The 19746-nt window shown below is 37.9% G+C and overlaps 1 protein-coding gene across 2 annotated transcripts; it reads right to left on the bottom strand.

The window, feature by feature from the left end:
- Window positions 1–915: 915 nt before the first annotated feature.
- On the bottom strand, window positions 916–7151 carry LOC107618874 (uncharacterized). 2 transcript variants are annotated; one of them, XM_016321049.3, is made up of 4 exons: window positions 6141–7151; window positions 2909–4032; window positions 1593–1993; window positions 916–1515 (listed from the first exon to the last, which is right to left on the bottom strand). In XM_016321049.3, the coding sequence occupies exons 2-4, from the start codon at window positions 2919–2921 to the stop codon at window positions 1336–1338; spliced, it is 594 nt and encodes a 197-aa protein (XP_016176535.1). In that variant the 5' UTR covers window positions 2922–4032; window positions 6141–7151; the 3' UTR covers window positions 916–1335. The 2 variants fall into 2 exon arrangements, with proteins under 2 accessions (XP_016176535.1, XP_016176533.1); XM_016321047.3 differs by having other exon boundaries at window positions 3872–4032; window positions 6141–7147.
- Window positions 7152–19746: the final 12595 nt, after the last annotated feature.

Genomic DNA, 19746 nt, shown 5'->3' with positions numbered 1-19746 from the left:
ATTGAAGCCTTGCCTTTAGCAAAGATCGGGGCTAATAAAGTACATTCTTTCATATGGAAACACATTATCTGCCGATTTGGAATACCACATGAAATTATCACTGACAATGGTTGGCAATACACCGACCAGAGCTTAGCCATATTTTTGCAGGGTTTCAAAATCAAACACCATTTCTCCTCAGTGGAACACCCACAAACGAACAAGCTTGCCGAGGCTACAAACAAGGTCATCCTCCAAGTGATCAAAAAAAAGATCGGCTAGGCCAAAGGAGAATGGGTCGCGCTAACACCAGAGATCCTATGGGGTACAACACCACAAGACAGACAACTACACAAGAATCCCCCTTCAGATTGGTTTATGGCACTGACGCCATGATACCAGTTGAGATCGCTTTAAACTCACCAAGGGCCGAGAATATCCCATCCGACAACAACAAAATAAGGCGAGCAGAGCTAGATGTAATAGAAGAAGTTTGAGACAGCGCAGCTACAACAAAAAGCAATGCAAGAAATAATCAAACAAAAATACAACAGGCGAGTGCAACCCAGAACATTCGCTGAGCATGACCTAGTGCTCAGACGAACAGAGGAGGCCAGGAAACCACCCACACATGGAAGGCTCGCCGTGATATGCGAAGGTCCATACCGAATTCAGCATGTCCTTAGCAAAGGCGCCTACTCATTACAAAGACTAGAGGGGGACGAAGTCCCTGGAATCTGTAATATCTCATTTTTAAGAAACTACTTTATGTAATTGTGATGAGGACAAGAGGAGACACTCTTTTTCTTACTGCTGTGGTTTTTCCCACATTGTGTTTTTTTTTTTTTTTTCACAGAGAGGGTTTAATGAGGTCCCTCACCCCTCATCACCCCATGTATGACGAATGTCAAATTAATAATAAATGACCATACTATCTATCAACTACTCTCATTACAAACAAACAAATCCTACATAGGGATAAACATTCCAAAATATTCCAATAAGGAATCCAAACTTCAGTTTCGCGAAACAAACAAGCCAAATCCAAATTTTCAAACAAACAAACTAATACAGAAAAACATCAAAATACAAAGGAAGCACTAATCAGCCTTCCCCACTGACTCACTCTCATCCTGCTTCTCACCCAATGTCCCATCTTCTATCAACTGCCCATCTTGGATAATCTTTGTAACATCCAACATGCTGACGTCAACCTCAGGCACCACAACACCAATCTGGCTAACTGCTCGATCGAAACCTAAAGTAAAAGCAGACAGCACTTATTCCTCAAACTCAGGAATCCTAGAGTTTAATTTCCCAATCTCAGTAGCTGAATCCTCCTTTAACTTGGTAAGCTCAGTACCTGCCTCTTTTAATTTCTCTCGTAGCCTTCAACTCATTCCTTAGTTTTAATACCTTCTCATCTTTTTCCTGCAAAGAAGCCTTCAGCTTTTTTATGGCAGCAACATTATCACCTTCCAAAATAGAATCTAACTCGGAGGTCCTCCCAATGGACATCAACCGAGCCCCAATGACCTAACAAGAGCATACACAAACTTTGTAACATCATATAAGAAAAACAAACAAAGCATTAAGAAAGTATATACGCTTACCTGCAAATACCGGGCCACGCCAGTTTTTCCAGCCTCATGAATGATCTTTACGTCAGAATCAACCTGGGCAAATTCGTCCGAAACGACCATGAAGGGATAACCAGTAGACCACAGCGATCGTTCAGGACCATCTCTATAGCCGTGAAGCATCACCTGGCTCTCATGAGCCGAACAAATCTCCTCCGCAGTGAATGCCCTAGCATCTTCCTTAACACCAGTAAGATCAAGAGCTCTCAACGACCCATCACCCCTTTTTCTTTTCAGACTACCATCAGCAGTTGAACAATCAAAAACAATATCGCTTTCCCTCACATTTGTTGACAAGCCTTCCTTTTCTTTCTTCTTAGTCTTTGAAACAAATGCCTTTAAATTAGCGGTAGTAAGAGTAGAAGCCTTCTCACCTACAAACACAGAAACATACATAACCAACCATTACAAAATTAACACAAAACACCAAATACCACAACAAATTACCCAGATATTCCTCAATAGCCTCTCTATCTCCCTCCAGCTTCAAAATACTTGATATCGATAGCGACTCAGATGAGGACATCGCAGAAATTAAAAAATCCAACACATACTCTTCACTCTTTACTCTATCCTCACAATCCAAAATTTGTTTAGGCTCAGGAGACCAATAAACAGGAAATCTCTCAATCATTAACGAGTCCAAAAAGAAAGGCTAAAACTCTTCCTCAATCTGCACCTTAACGAACATTTCTTTGAAATCCTTGAAAGACTGTTTATACAAACTGAATATACTTCGGCCAAGGTGACTGCTCAAGTTAACCCAACCCCCCCCCCCTCCACACCCCTTTAGCTTGGAACAAAGAAAAGAATAAACCAAGCGACGGATAGCACTCAAGATACCCCATCAGACACTCAAAAGCCCGGACAAAAGCCTAGGAGTTTGGATGCAACTGTGTGGGAGCACAGTTAAGTTGTGATAATACACCAAACTCAAAAATCACAAAAGGGAAACCTTACCCCCAATTCGGTCAACATGTAAGTGTATATATAGAAGTAAGACCTGTCCAAACGCCGTTCACAAACTCTATCATCTTCACCACAAGGCAGAATCCTAACCCCTAACTGATCCCCATTTCTAACCTACCTACATTCGTTTAATTGGGAAATTAGCTCAGCGGAACTAAAAATAGACACACGATTTCTCACATCAATATCTACCCAACCATACGGGTCATTACTATCCATCACAATTTTCTCCTTTTTACCTATACCACGACAACACAGAAAAAACACAGAGAAAGCAAAAAGACAGCAAGACAGTAAAAGTGAAAAGTCAGAAGACTAACCTTTCTTACTCATCGTTTCTACTAGAACAGAAGACAAGCGGACAACATAGAACAAACAAGTGGAAGTTACCAAGACATCTTTTCCAACACCCGCACGTTCTCCAATAACCAGAGGAAATGGCGCACCAAAGCCCAAATGCAGCCCACCAAAAAAAAACAAGTTGATCTTGGGGGCCCGTATACACTATATTTTCACGCACAATGATTCTAAAGCCGAAATAAAGCTCAACCTATTTTTTACAGGATAAGCTTGAGGGCTGTATACCATACCAACAACTTCGGCTACAGAATCATTGACCAAGCATTAAGCACAACTGAAAATATCTCTTCATATCCATACGCGAAGATCTCCGCACTATAACCGGACGATAACAAATATATGGAAAACAAACCCAAGAATCCCAGGCTATTCGCCCATCACACCGTTACAAAGCTCAGTCCCCGAAAGTCTATAAATATAAGCTACAACCCCAAGTGTAGCTAAGTCACATCCTTCAATACTGAGCTACACTAAGAAATCACATACCAATCTTATTTTCACAAAGCATTCCGCATTTTTAAGAAACCTACTAACTTGGGCGTCGGAGTCCTTTTTGCAGGTCCCACGTCGACGTTAACAGAGTCCCGAGGAATTCTCTCTGAGCACGAAGCAACAAGCCAAAGGAGCACTTGCTCGAGTTATAGCTCGGAGGAAGAATCCCAGCGCAGAACAACAAGTATATAAGAAATCAAACTCGGTGCAATCATCACATTATCCACAACAGAGCATATGCACAAGCCAAAATTAAGAGCAAAATATCAAAATATGCATCACTACTATATAATACTAAGTTATGTACAAACAAAATTAAAAAGTGCAATAAGCTAAGTAAAAAGTTCCTCAAAAGGATAAATTATATACAAAGTACCAAAAAAACATAAAAAGAAACTACACTAAAAGTGTTCAGAAATGAAGCTTGTCACCTAAAATGCGCTTGCTGAAGATACACAACCACCCCACACTTAAGATGTAGCACGGTCCTCGGTGCTCATGATCATGCGGAGTGGAAGGAGTCATCACTGTGTCACCTCCACCTTCAGCTGGTGGGTTAGGCGATAGAGTGGCTGCAAGAGTGATGGTGATGCTGAAAAGGAAAGAGCTAAGTCACAAAACAGCATATGAAGTGAACAGATAATAAAAATTTGAATGGAAGCATACATGAGAATCAAATTAAATCAAACATAAACATCTTCCAATCAAATTCAGAGCGTGAGGAAAGCTAACTTGCTTGTTCTCAAAGAATAAAAGAAGGAAGGAGCATTGTTACTATGCACAAAGAGAAAGAAAATGGTTAAAAGTTAAAAGTTAATGTTAGTTGAAAAGTAAAAAGAAAGTTAAAAGTTAAGTTATGTTAGTAAAAGGGAAAATGGTTAATTGAAAGAGAAAATAAAATTTAAAGTTAGGTGAAGGAAAAGAAAAAATTAGTTGAAAAAAAAAAACAAAAGTTAAATGTTATGTAAAAAGAAGGGAAAAGTTAGTAAAAGAAATGGAAGAAAAATCAAAAGTTAGGTGCATAGTCACAAGTTCCTTGATTCCAAAAAGTTTCAAAAATTTCAAAACAAGCAAGTTTGTATTCACTTCTAAACAATTCAAAATGCCAAAATAAGTGATGCACATGTATGTGTAGAGCACATAATCAAGTAAATATCAATCACAAGTAGTTGGCATGAATTAAAACAATTTGGTGTTGGAAAGTTAAAACTATTGAGAATAGGTTACTCAAGGAACATTCAAACACCAAATTCCAAGGAAGCATAAAAGTCACAAGTTGAAACAAGAATTGAAAACCTCATGATCTAAGTGACTTAATGAGAGTTAGGCAAAAATAAAATGAATCAATTCAACCACTTAGATTTAAAACCTTCAATCTTGTGAGTTTATGCAAAAGAGGCTCAAATTTTCCAAAGAATTTCAAGTTTATGGTCAATTTAAAAATTCACTTGAACTATTCAATGCATAGAAGTAAATTAGCATCACAAGTAAGCAAAGAAAGTTAGAAGCATGAACAAAACTTGCAAAGAAGTTCTTGAGGCAATCAGAGATCATGTAGCAAACAAGGGTCTATTTTGACACAGAAATTCGTCAAATAAAACTTTTTTGCTCAAACAACACAACGCAGCTTAATTTGGCAATCAAATAGAATAGCAGCGGAGTAGTGAATGCAAAAACCTCAACATCCAACAACCAAAACAAAGAAGCAATCAGCCGGATAGTCACTCAATAGAGTTAACAACAGTTGGAAACCAAAAGCAATGAAATACCAACTCAATCAATTAATTGAATCAAAGACGAATATTGAAAACATATTAAGATAAATTCTGGCAGCATTTCAGCAGTAAATTGGCCTATTTCCCCAAACTCAAACAATCAATTCAGATTCCATATGAATTCTTTGACAGTTAAAAGCACAAAAAATCATAATGAATTCATAGGAAGTAAGTAAATAAGCCAATTCCAGCAAGAAAACATGAGCAAACAATTAAAATCAATCCAACCAGCAACAATGAGAAAATAATGGCTCAAGATACAGCACCAAAATAGCAACAATACAGAAAAATAATGGACTCAATCAGCATTCTTTTCTTTGAAGTCCATACCCAATCACAAGTATTCAACATGAACTTAAACAAATAAGCATCCTGAATCAAGTGATTAGGTTCAAATTGGCACAAAATAGCAGCAATACAAGTTCAATTCATGCATTAAGTAAAATTGTCATCACTACAAACAAAATCCAGAAATTGTGCATTCCAAACAACAGCCATCAGCAAGAGTATAGCAACAATCACAATCGAAATTCATAGCAGCCCTCAGCAAGGATAAAGCAACAAAAACACTATGCAGCTTCAAGAAACCAATTTCAAACAAAGAAAGTTTTCCATTCCCAAACACCAACAGCAATATCTCAGAAGTTCAATAGAAATTCGGTCAAACAACTAACCAAATGAACTCAACAGCAATTTAACCATCAATTCAATCAGAAAAATCAAATCAGAATCTATGATTCCACATCATAAACAGCAACCTGAACAACAATATTCATCAACAAACAGAATTTTTCAACACTTACAGCTAAAATCAAAATCCAATAAACTAAACTAACCTATCCTAACAACCTAGAATCCACTAAACAGAAATCCGAATCTAACTAAGTAAATCAGATAAGAAAATAAAGAGAAGTAAAACTAAAACCTGTTTGAAGAACAGAAAAGAAAAATGCAAAAACAGGGGAAGCAGGGGTTGTGCAGTAGCAGAGGTGGAGGGATGCCGGCCCAGAGGTGGCGGCTTCAACAGGGGTGTAGGCAGAAGCGGCAGTGACGGAACAGAGGCTGAGACGCAGGGGTGAGCTCCTGGGGTGCGGTGGTGCTCAGCAACTGGTTCGGCGAGAAGAGTGCGGCGATGGTGGAATCGCGGAGGTGAGGCCTCGAAACAGTGAAGGTGTTGAGGCGTGCTGGGTGGTGTCGCCGAAGGTTCAGTCGCCCTAGGCGGCTCTAAGGTTCGGACATGGATGTGGATCAGGGTTCGTGGAGAGATGAGCAGAGGTTGGTGGGCTGGAGACTGGTTCGGCGCTGAGCCAAGGAGGTTGCGACGGCGGCGCTGCGAAGGGAAGAAGAAGGAAGAGGGTCGTGGTCGACGGTGATGGTTGGCGGTCAGGGAAGGCCGAAGAGGGTGATGAAGAAGGAGTGATGGTCTGGTTTTTGTGGTGACCCCGCGGAGAAGGTGAGAAGAGGGGAAGAAGAAAAGAAAGGGGCGCGGCGGTGTTGTGGACTTGCGGAAGGAAGGTGAGGAGAAGAAGAAGAAAGAGGGAAGGAGAAAGCCGCGGTTGCAGAGCGGATGGACAATGATGGAGATTTGAAACAGAAGTAGAGAACTTCGCGGTGGTGATAAGGAAGATGGTGGGTGTTGGATGGCTCAGAGAAGATGAAAGGGGAAGAGAAAGGGTTGCGGCTGGGTGGTCGCCGGTGATAGTGAGCGGCGGCGGTTGGTTCGTTGGTGGGTGGTGGGCGTTGAAATGGAGAAGGAGAGGATAGGGATGAATGTTGGGGAAGGAGGAGAGGGGTACTGAGGAGTCACACGGTTCTCATCTAAGGGGGGAATGCAGACGCACCAACAGTGCCGGTGCTCCCAACAGAGGAGGGTGAATTGGGAGCGCGTACGCATCAACGCACGAAAAGAAAAATGGACAATAGTGCGTATGCATATGCTGCTGTACAAACGCCACGGATAGAAGGGTAGTATGGAAGTGTGTGCTCGCATAGCAAGTGTGCGTGTGCACAGCACAAACAACGATTTTTTTATTTTTCAAACAGAAATTAACTCAACATTTTAATACGCATATAAATAAGAAATTAATAAAAATATGCAACTATTTACATTCAACTTTAAAATTAATCCAAAATTTTATCTTTCAAATCAAAATTATGAACTATTCAAAGCACTTTTAATATGTACAAACAAAAATCTATCTAAATTTAACTATCTAGAGAGTAATTAAAAAAATTAAACATGCAACTCAAGTCAAAAAGGTAATTTAAAACAAAATTACTAGCTATATTACATATACATTTTAAAACAAAAATCTATTAAAGCCAGCTAACAATCAAGAGAAATTTACAAACAAAAACAAGCAACCAATCAAAAACAAACTATTCACATATTCACATATAAACAATAGCCAACAATGTAACACCATTGCAATCCCCGACAACGGCGCCAAAATTTGACAACGGCCAAAAGCATGGATTAGGAATTTGATTATCAAAATGGAATTGGCGTTGTAAGTATAGTCCTAACCCAACAAATTAACCATCAATCAAATATTATCACAATACAAACCAAATATAAACCGAGAGTATTTAGACTCCCGGGTCGTTCTTCCCTAGGAGTTGCAATGAAGTGTATAATTATTGGCTATGAGAGGAAAGCATGGGGAATTGAGAATGAAAGCAAGAGAGCAAGAGATATAAATAACAAGAAATTAAATGATCATGCAAGGAATGTAAATGGAGGCAAGTAAAGGCAACGAAAAATGGAAATTGAAAGCTAAAAAGGACTCTTGGCAAGAAGTGCGTAATCTAGGTTTCCTATCCTAGTTGTGGACCACAAACATGGCAATTGTGTGGAATCAATCCAAACTAGTCAATCCTCCTTGAGAATTAGTCAAAAGCATAATTGATCTCAATCCATAAGTCCTAGTCAACTCACTAATTACTTAGTGAAAGACTAGCGTCAATGGAAACCAAACCAATTAACTATTCTCACACAATGCGGAATGGACATCCATAACTCAATTCCACCCAAACATCCAATTTCTCAACCAAGAGTGTGAAAACTAAACATGCAAGAAATTAAACATCAAAGTAATAAAAGTCAAAGCAATTAACTTCAAATGCAAGAAACCTCTTGGCAAGTAATTGAGAGCTAAAGCTACCTATCCTAGCCATTGACCACAAACATATGATGATTATGAAGAGTTAATCCTACTTAGTCAACCTTACATCGAAGACAAGTCAAATAGGCATAGTTAATTTCAATCCCTAAGTCCTATGTCAACACTAAGGGTCACATAGAGTCAAGGGAGACCAAATCAACTAACTACTCTAATATATCAAACAAGAATGGACATTAATGACTCAATGATCACCATAGTCAACAATTCCAAGCCAAGAGTGAAGAAAAACTAAGTGAAAACTAAGCCAAACATTTTATCAAATACTTGGTGTGCATGAAAATAAAATAATATTAAATTATATTAAAAATAAAATCTAAAACAACAAAAGCAAGAAAATGACAATAACAACTAAAGAAAGCAATAAATGACATGAAAACATAAATTTGCATTAATTGGAATTAAAATAACTAAGGTGTTCATAACATGAAAATTACTATAAAAGAGAAAATAACAAAAGAGATGAAGAAGGTAATGACAAGAAAGCATAGAAACATAAATGAAACTACACTAAAACAAGAATTAAAGTGCTGAAATTAAAGGAAACTAAGCTAAAAACCCTAATTCTAGAGAGAGGGTGAGCTTCTCTCTCTAGAAACTAAGAGAAAACATCATAAAAGCTAAACCTAATTGCCCCCCCTTCATCCCTCTTCAATTTGGCTTGAAATAGCTTCAGAAATGAGTTGGATTGGGTTTTGGGAGCCCAGAAATCTCCCCCAGCGGTTTGCAATTAATGAGCTCACGTGCCAGGACGTGTGCGTACGCACAGGTGTGTGCGTACGTACACTTGCTATTTTCTGACTTGTGCGTACGCACAAATTGTGTGCGTATGCACACTTAGACTTATATCCAACATAACAAATTGTATATCATTTTGAAGCCTCGAACGTTAGCTTTCCAATACCGCTGGAACTGCCTCATTTGGACCTCTTTAGCTCAAGTTATGATCACTTTAGTACCGAGAGGTAAGGATTGGCAACTTTACAAACCCTTCATTTCTTGAATTCTCCCATTTTGCATGCTTTCCTTCCACTTCTTCAATCCATACATGCCTTGTAAGCCTGAAATTACTCAACAAACACATCAAGGCATCAAATGAAATTAAAGTGAATAAAATTTAGCAATTATAAAGCTTAAAAAGCATATTTTCACTTTCAAGAACAATTTAGGGAGAAATTATGAAACTATGCTATTTCAATGGATAAATGCAAGAAAAGTTGATGAAATCCACCCAAATAGAGCAAATAAATACCATGAAATGTGGATTCATCAGTCGTCAAGAAAAACTCACAATAGAGTGAGGTCGAATCCCACAGGGATGGATTGGTTGAGCAACTTTAATTAGAGGAGTGTTCTAGTTGAACTAAGCGAAATTGAATTGAGAATTGCAGAAATTTAAATGGCGGGAAATGTAAATAGCAAGGAATGTAAATAACTGAAAATAAATTACAGAATGTAACGAGCATAAATTAAATTGCAGAAACTTAAATGGGAATGGGGATGATTGAGCATAAATGTAAACAACATAAATTAAAGAATGGGATAGATCAGAATGGGGAGGTTCATTGGGCTTAGGAGATATTGTATTCTCCAGATCAAGTTCATTATCATCTCTTCCTCAATCAATGCATTCATTGATCTTCTTGGCAATCTTAGGTGATTGGATCCCAATCTCTTGGCAATCAAATATCTCTAAGCTTGAACAATTGCCCAATGTCTTGATCTAATTACTCATGGGAAGAGATGAAGTATGATCACTAATTATACCACATGTTTTTCTAGATCAAAGTATTGGTAGGATTACATGTCACTATATCTATCCAACCCCCTACCCAGTCCAACATGAGAAAGAATTTCTAGCATGATTTCCTCATTCCTCTTTAAAGGTTCTGAGAAAATCCAAGTATGAACAATTTCTCTTTCGAGACAATTTTTCAATTGGATGGAGATCAAAAGCTTTCAAGCAAAATAAAGAGAAAAGAAAGAGGAAGAAAAATGAAAACTATTATTGATCCATTGAATTACAACAGAGATCCCTAACCCAATGAAAAGGGGTTTAGTTGTTCATAGCTCTGGGAATGAAAATTGAAATTGAAAAGTGCATTGCAAAAGTAAACTGAATTTACAGAGAGTGTTTACAATCCTGGATCCCCAGGTTCTCGATCTCCTTTCTAACTCAAACTCTTTGCTATTTATACATTTTCTTCCTTCATTCTTCAAGTCTTTGGACTGGGCTTTGGCCTTTGTTGAAGCAGTTAAAGTGGCTCTCAATGATGTTGAGAAGGGACGTTGGCAGACTAACGTTCATACTCTGCATGGGTGCCCAATTGTAATAGAGCTGGCATCAACGTTGGTGATCAACATTTACAGGAAAACGTTGAGTCAAACATTCTTTTGAAAAAGGATTGAGCATTGCCACTAACGTTTGACTCAACGTTGGTGCACCAACGTTCGTTCATCCACGCGTGCGTGTCGCCCACGCGTACGCGTCAAAACAGCATTTTGCGCGTATGCGTTGCTCATGCGTTCGCGAGATTGGTTAAAATTCATGTTCACGCGTACACGTCACAGCAGATTTTCCAACTCCAGATTTGAAATTTTTATCGTGGGCGTTGGACCTAACGTTGGTTCACTAACGTTACCTCTAATGACTTGTGCGTACGCACACTGCCTTGTGTGTGCGCACACTTGAACTTTTTCTTCTTGTGCATACGCACACAAAGAAATTTTCTCAGCACCAACTTTGAGTCTCATCGAAGACGTTGGAGGTAACGTTGGTGAGCCAACGTTCCCTCCAATGTTGCACCCCTTTTGGTAAGAATGTTGCCAACAACATTGGTGAGCCAACTTTGGCCACCAACGTTGCACTTTAAGCCCATTTAGAATGTTGCCTAGCAACGTTGGTGAGCCAACTTTGGCCACCAATGTTGCATGGCCCTCTTCCCCAACGTTTGAGGCAACGTTGGTGAGCCAACTTTGGCCACCAATGTTGCTTCCCTTGCCTCTTCCTTGCCATTCCTCTTCTTCTTTCCACCTATCATCAACCAAACAAATGCTTCAAAGTCTTGCTATAATCACAAGATTTTTGCATCATTCATATCATCAAGCAAATCTATCATAAATCTCATGAAAATGCATCAATTTAACCATGTTTGATTGAATCAAGACATGCATGAAATTCTCATCCAATTACTTACTTATTGCTCAAGAAAGTGCATGAAACTTAATGAAAACAGATGAAAAAGGCTTGTGAAATTAGCCTAAGATGCCTTGGCATCACAACACCAAACTTAAATCTTGCTTGTCCCCAAGCAAGCAGTAAAACATAAGATGAATGAGTGAAAACAGAGAGGAATATAAGTCCTTATTGGGAAGCAATAGATCTTGGTTCATGGGATTTTATGCAGGATATATTTTCATGCACACCAAGTATTTGATAAAATACTTGGCTTAGTTTTCACTTAGTTTTTCTCCACTCTTGGCTTGGAATTGATGACTTTGGTGATCATTGAGGCATTGATGTCCATTCTTATTTGATATATTAGAGTAGTTAGTTGATTTGGTCTCCCTTGACTCTATGTGACCCTTAGTGTTGACATAGGACTTATGGATTGAAATTAACTATGCCTATTTGACTTATCTTCGATGTAAGGTGACTAAGTAGGATTAACTCTTCATAATCATCATGTGTTTATGGTCAATGGCTAGGATAGGTAACCTTAGCTCTCAATCACTTGCCAAGAGGTTTTCTTGCATTTGAAGTTTCCTTTCCTTGCATTTTATTGCTTTGGCCTTTATTGTTTTGACTTTAATTTCTTGCATGTTCATTTAATTCCTTGCTATTTACATCTCTTGCTCTCTTGCAATCATTCCCAATTCCCCATGCTCTCTCATAGCCAATAATTGAACATTTCATTGCAACTCCTAGGGAAGATGACCCGAGGTTTAATTACTCTCGGTTATTTTGTATTGGATTTAATATTTGATCTTGAGAATTTATTGTTGGTTTGGACTATGCTACCAATGGATTGATGCCTGTTTTGATCGATTCTGAACCGACATAAAATTCTCTATATCAAATTTAGCGCCGTTGCTGGGGAGTTGCAATTGTTGGGAATAATACACCATTCCCCCTTGAGAAAACACCTTTGACAGAGAAATAAAATAGACACAATCACAACACAAGAATTTAACGTGGAAACTCCAATTACCGGAGAAAAAACCACGGCCGTTGTCAAATGACAACCAGAGAATATCACTATGTGAAAATTGTTACAACACATAGACTTCTTTCTCTCACCGGCACCCCAGTACACCCACACTCTCTCAAAGCAAATATCTAACTACACCTCACAACACTCTCTAATAAAGAGTACAGAGGAAAAGAAAAATCAGATACAAGCTTAAAGTGTTTCTGACTGGTGCAAAAATAAATGGAGAACTTAGCCTCATATTTATAGCCTAGGCCACCCACTCCATTTGCTATCCTAAGTGAAAAACCATTATGTCCATGATTTGTATCTTTGATTAGCTTGGGTTTGAGTGTGTGTGTTAATCAAGTGTGGGGGGATTTGTGGGAAACATTGGTAGTTACTACGGTGTTCATTGAGAATATTTGGAAAAATGGGTAAACACCCATGCATCTATAACTTAAAATATATGCATCTCTCTTATATGATAAAAGAAAAATTTTGATGTACATACTTTGTTTATGAAAAAAAATTGATAATAAGAATGTAAATAAGAGATGCATATGTAGTTGAATTGAAAAGAAAATGCATGAGTGAATGTGAGAAAGGGATAAATGGGTAGTTAGGATTGTTTTGTTATGAATATAAGATGATATATAGGATTAGGTGGGATACTTGAGCTAATCAAAGATCCAATCTAATAGCCCACTTAACCATATTAATCCTACCCTTACCTAAGCCCCATTACAACCCTCAAAAGTCCTCATGATTGATGGAGGATTGAGTGATTAAACCCTACACACTAAGCGATTTGAGTGTAAACACACCCGGTGAGGGTTTCAATTGCTCAATTCTATGTTCCCATTGTTTATCTTGTATCTTCTTGCAAGTTGTTGAAATGAATTTTGGAAATTTCAAATCGATTCTTTGGACATTGATTATATTGCTATATTTTCTTGTCTTAGCCCTAATGATTAATTGTTGGATAGATTGAGATTCTTTTGTTTGTTTTTGCCAAACTCAATAGAAATCATAGTATAGATATAGATAGATAGCAATTAGTGTAGTTGCATTGAATAAATCATTTACCCTTTCATTCATCCCCTTTGGTTGTGTTTAGCATGAGGACAATGTATTGTCTAAGTATGGAGGAATTGATGATTCCATATTTTACGATATATTTTGGTTTCATTTGAGTGGATTTCATCACATAAATCCACATTTATTCATCTAAGTAGCATGCTTTTGAGATTTCTTCCTAAATTGTGCTTAAAGTGAAAACATGCTCTTTTGTGCTTAATTCTAGTCAATTTTATTCACTTTAATCCCATTTGGTGCCTTGATGTATTTGTTAAGTGATTTTAGGTTTCCAAGGCAAGTATGGATTGAAGAAGTGAGGAAAAGGGCATGCAAAAGGGAAGAAACCATGAAGAAATGGAGTTTGGAAGTTCCAGCACCCGTGCATACGCACAAGTATGCGTGCGTACACACAAGAGGGATTTGCGAGCAACGCGTACGCGTGACCCACGCGTACGTGTGGATGCATTTTTGCTAGTCGATGCGTATGCGTGACCCGAATCACGTGAGCTCATTAATGCAAATCGCTGGGGGCGATTTTTGGGCAGTCCAACTCATTTCTGAAGCTATATCAGGCCAAAGGAAAGCTGAATGAAGAGGGGCAATTAGGTTTAGCTTTTATGATGTTTTCTCTTAGTTTCTAGAGAGAAAAGCTCCCCCCTCTCTCTAGAATTAGGGTTTTCTTAGTCAATTTCCTTTTAATTTCAGCTTTTAATTCTTGTTCTAGTGTAGTTTCCTTTATGCTTTCATGTTCTTTTATCTTGTTCTTCTTCATTTCTCTTATTGTTTCCTTTATTTTGTCATTTTCATGTGATGAACACTCTTTGTCAATTTTAATTTTAATCAATGTAACTTATGTTTTATGCTCATTTATTGCTTTCGTGAGTTGTTATTGTTATTTTCTTGGTTTGGTAGCTTTAGAATTGATTTTATTGTAATTTAATATTATTTTATTTTCATGCACACCAAGTGTTTAATAAAATGCTTGGCTTAGTTTTCACTTAGTTTTTCTCCACTCTTGGCTTGGAATTGATGACTTTGGTGATCCTTGAGGCATTGATGTCCATTCTTGTTTGATATATTAGAGTAGTTAGTTGATTTGGTCTCTCTTGACTCTATGTGACCCTCAGTGTTAACATAGGACTTAAGGATTGAAATTAACTATGCCTATTTGACTTATCTTCGATGTAAGGTTGACTAAGTAGGATTAACTCTTCATAATCATCATGTGTTTGTGGTCAATGGCTAGGATAGGTAACCTTAGCTCTCAATCACTTGCCAAGAGATTTTCTTGCATTTGAAGTTTTATTTCCTTGCATTTTATTGCTTTGACCTTTATTGTTTTGACTTTAATTTCTTGCATGTTCATTTAATTCCTTTCTATTTACATCTCTTGCTCTCTTGCAATCATTCCCAATTCCCAATGCTCTCTCATAGCCAATAATTGAATGTTTCATTGCAACTCCTAGGGAAGACGACCCGAGGTTTAATTACTCTTGGTTATTTTGAATTGGATTTAATATTTGATTTTGAGAATTCATTGTTGGTTTGGACTATGCTACCAATGGATTGATTCCTTTTTTGATCGATTCTGAACCAACATAAAATTCTCTATATCAGTTAGTTTTTTGGTATGTGGAGTTGTAAGGTCTATGATCTTGATTCTGGGTTTGCTGGTTTCCCAACCCAAAATTTGGGTGGTTCTTCCAACCAGGGTTATAGGTTTTGGAGTGTAGATCATAGGCTTGTCTTGATGAGTTTCCAACATAATTAACTTGCTCCCAATCACCTCCTTCCTCTGCATTGAACTCTTCTTGAGCTGTTGGTTGAGTATTGACTACTGCAACTTGATTTCTCTCCATCTGCTTGGTGAGGTCTTCCAATTGCTTAGTGATTAGCTTGTTTTAAGCTAGTAATGCATCCATGTGATTAAGCTCTATCACCCCTCTATTGGTGCTTCTATCAGAGGCATAGAAGTATTCATTATTGGCTATAGTTTCTATGACATCGATGGCCTCTTCAATTGTCTTTTTCTTGTTGAGAGATCCTCCTGAAGAGTGATCTAAGGCCTTCTTTGATTCTTGTGACAATCCTTCATAGAAATTGTGCAGCTGTACCCATTCATTGAACATGTCTGGAGGGCACTTCCTTCATAGAGAGTTTCACCATCTTGTTGTCTAAATGTTTGTACCTCAACCCTCAATCTGTTAACTCTTTGGGAGGGTAAAATCTTGCCAAGAACTTATTTACCACATCTTCCCAAGTTGTCAAACTCTCCTTTGAAAAGGATTCTAGCAACTTTGATGCTTTATCACTGAGAGAAAAGAGCAACAAAAGCAATCTGTAGGTGTCAGGATGAACACCATTGGAATTTACAGTATCACATATTCTCAAAAATGTGGTTAGATATTAATTGGGATCTTCTTGGGCACTTCCTCCAAATAAGCAATTGTTTTGAACAAGGGTAATGAGTTGTAGCTTTAACTCAAAGTTATTAGCATGAATGGCTGGTTTTAGGATGCTTCTCCCACAGTTCCCAGGGTTTGGGTTGATATAAGAGCCTATAACTCTTTTCTCCTGCCCAATGATGAGGGAAAAACAATTCCACATAAACTAACCGGCATGTGCTGGGTCACATCAAGTAGTAAAACTCACAAAAGTGAGGTCGATCCCAGAGGAATTGATGAATTAAGCAACTTTAGTATGGTGATGAATTTAGTTAAGCTAATATTTGATGATTTGGGTGGAAATTGAGTGACAGAAAGTAAATTGCAGGAAGGCTAGAGTGCAGAAAGTAAATTGATGGAAAAGTAAATGGCAAGAGGATTGATTGATTGAAACTTAAAGTGCAAGAAATTAAAAAGAGCTGAAACTTAAATTGCAAGAAGGGTAAATAACTGAATCTTAAAGTACAAGAAATTTAAATTGCAGAATCTAAATTGCAAGAAAACTTAAATTGCATGAATAATAAAGGGAATTGGGTGCTGGGAAATCAAAATAGAAAAGGAAATGTAGATTGCAGTAAATCAGAGAGTTCTAAATGAAAAAATTCAAGGAAAGTGATTCATCAGGGATTGGAGATATTGCAATCCTTCATGAACCAATTAGATCTCAACTATTTTCTCAATCATATGAGTAGATCTATGGGGATTGAAATTGATTGGATCCCAATTCCTTGGTAATCCAATCTCTCTAATCACAATCAATCTTGTCAATTCCTTGATCTAATTGTCATGAGAAGAGGTTAAGTGCATATCTCTCATCCATAAGCCACAATATCTCTCAGGATCTCAATTCCTCCCGAATGATGTTGATCAAGAGAGTAGTGAAGGATAGAGCTCCAATTCTAATGAAAGTGATTCCCCTTCCGAGGCTCACACAAGCATTCACTGAATTAAACCCCCTTCCGGAGTGAAAAATCCAAAATCAAAACAGAAGATACCCAATTGCTACATAAAAGAATAGAGAAAAAGAATAATTTCATTGATTCATTGGAATTATAATAGAGCTCCTCCCCCTAATGAAATTGGGGTTAGTTCATCATTGCTCTAGGACCAAAATAGAAAAGAAAACTTGTAGAAGATGAAGAACAGAAAGGAAATTAAAATCAGATCTAAAATTCTAAAGAAAAGATCTAAAAAGAAGACTAAAAATGTGAGGTCCCCTAATGAAATCAAATTTTCCTCTATTTATACACTTTCCAATTCATTCATCAAGTACTTGGAGTGGACTTTTTGGCCTTTGATGAAGTAGGTCAGGATTGGTACTTGGATGCAGCTTCAGGAGAACGTAGCATTTTCAAATTGAGCGCAGCGTTCATTCATCGATGCGTATGCGTCTCCTGCGCGTGCGCGTCCTTGCTCACTGAGTACTCCTCACGCGTACGCGTGCTTCATGGCCATGCGTCCCTTTTGCATTTTACACATCGACGCGTACGCGTCATATACGCATGCACATCACTGCCATCTTCAGCCTCTATCATTCTTGTGCGTACCAATCATGTGTGTGTGTCCCTAGTAGCGTTCTTTAAACGAGCGCTACGTTCGCGCCATGAGCGCTCCCCATGCATGCGCGTCCCTTACGCATGCGCGTGGGTGTCAAAATGGCAATTCCCAGCTTCCGCTCCATCCACGCGTTCGCGTGCTTCTTTCCAGATGCTCCTTTGATGCGTGCGCGTCGGTCGCAAATCTTCAATCAAAAAATTTGAAATCATCGCAGGCGCTCCCTCAAGTGAACGTAGCACTCTTTTGGAAACGAGCGCTAATCATACCCACGCATACGCGTCATGCACGTGTACGCGTGGGTCCTCCAAAATTCTTCCCCTACATGTAAGCGTCCTTTACGCGTGCGTGTCGATAGAGAGTCTAGCGTTCTTCAATTGAATGTAGCATTATTCTGCACTGCCTCTCTTTCTCTTCATCTTTTCACCTGCAATTAATCAAACTTGCAATCAAAGTCTCACCAAAATCATAATGTTTTGCATCATTCATAATGATCACCTAATTGTTGCATAAATCTCGTGATTTTGTATAAAATTAATAATGTTTGATTGAATCAAGGTAAACATGAATTTTCACTCCAATCACTTACTTATTGTGCAAGAAAGTGCATGAAACCTAATGAAAACAAGTAAAAATGGCTAGCAAAACTAGCCTAAGATGACTTGTCATCACAACACCAAACTTAAATCTTGCTTGTCCCCATGCAAGCAGTAAAACATGAGAAAAATGAAAGAAAATAGAAGAGTATATTCATCCTTATTTGAAAGCATTCAGCTTAAGTTCTTGGGGTTTCATGCATACTGTAATTGAAGCTCTACTTTTATTAGTTTTCAGGTTTGAGATGTCCTTCAAGTGCTAACCAAGGTGCTGCTGTGAAACCTTTATTCATTGATCCTTGATGTTTGATTTTCTTTTTTTTTTTTTCTGCTGAGAAGCTTACACTTTTATTCACAGCTAAGTGTTATGTGTTGCAGCAGCTTTTTAGCTTTGTTTTTCAGTCAACACATCTTCACCCCAGACACTTAGCTCACAATTCATCTTAAGACATTAGTGCCCAGTACCACTTTGGGTTACTAAATGCCTTGTAACTAGGTTGCTCTTAATAATGGACTTTCGGTTGATAATCCCGGACTAATTAACCCAAGTTACCAAGTTTTAAAATACTCCTTAGAACCTAATTGTCCAAGTAGATCCTTGCACAAAAAGCACCACAGGCATATGTCCTAAGGTTCCAAGCTATTGGTGTCTAGCCTTATTATTTGTTCCTTTTATTTTTGTTGCCAATTCTTGGCTTTTCTTCCTGTCCTTCTTACTCTTTCTTTTTCCAAGGATCTTTATTCATTAAGAGTTCACAAACAGCAGCCTAGTTTTTACTATAAAAGAGCATTCTAACCCTTATCCTTTATTAGTGAGCTTACTTAAACAATCAAACATATATACCACCACTGAACTTTATTATCATCCCTATCAAATTGGAAATTTTACTTCTGTTTTAATATTTTCTTTTATTTATGCAGAAGGGAACAAGACATGAATTCAAATAGATGTAGATGAAGCAGACATTCTGGCTAGATCACTTAATTGAAGAATAAAATGACTGTAAACAAACAGAATGTAGACAAAGGTAAACTAATCAGAAAGTGGGTACAATTAGACTTCCAACTAAAGCACTTCAAGACATAAACAGTTGAGTAACAATAAAACCTTTTGGCATCTTCTTGCTTAGTCCTTCATCATCCTCCTTAGCTTTTGTACTTTTTTTGCTGCTGATGTATGATCCTTGCAAAAAGTTGAATGATTTTCTACAATGATAGTAGAAGTTGCTTGTCCTCCAAGCACTTGAAAAATGGTTAACATGCATGAATGTTTGTAGGCTTTTGAACTTACTTTGGTGTGTGAACACCAAACTTAGTTCCTTGCCAATGTTTCTTATGCAGCAGATTAATCACATACATGAAACCTTGTGCTTTTATTAAAGAAAACAGATTATGAACTAGAAACTAGACAAGTGCTAAGTAGTTTCTCTGGTTGTTTGGAGTTACTGATAAATTCTGCAGAGGGTTGTAATGTGTTATTGATGA

This window comes from Arachis ipaensis, chromosome B9, assembly GCF_059453495.1.
Source record: "Arachis ipaensis isolate K30076 ecotype BB chromosome B9, ASM5945349v1, whole genome shotgun sequence".
Classification (NCBI taxonomy): domain Eukaryota; kingdom Viridiplantae; phylum Streptophyta; class Magnoliopsida; order Fabales; family Fabaceae; genus Arachis; species Arachis ipaensis.
The sequence above is the reverse complement of the archived record's forward strand: the minus strand, read 5'-3'. Positions and strand labels throughout refer to the sequence as shown.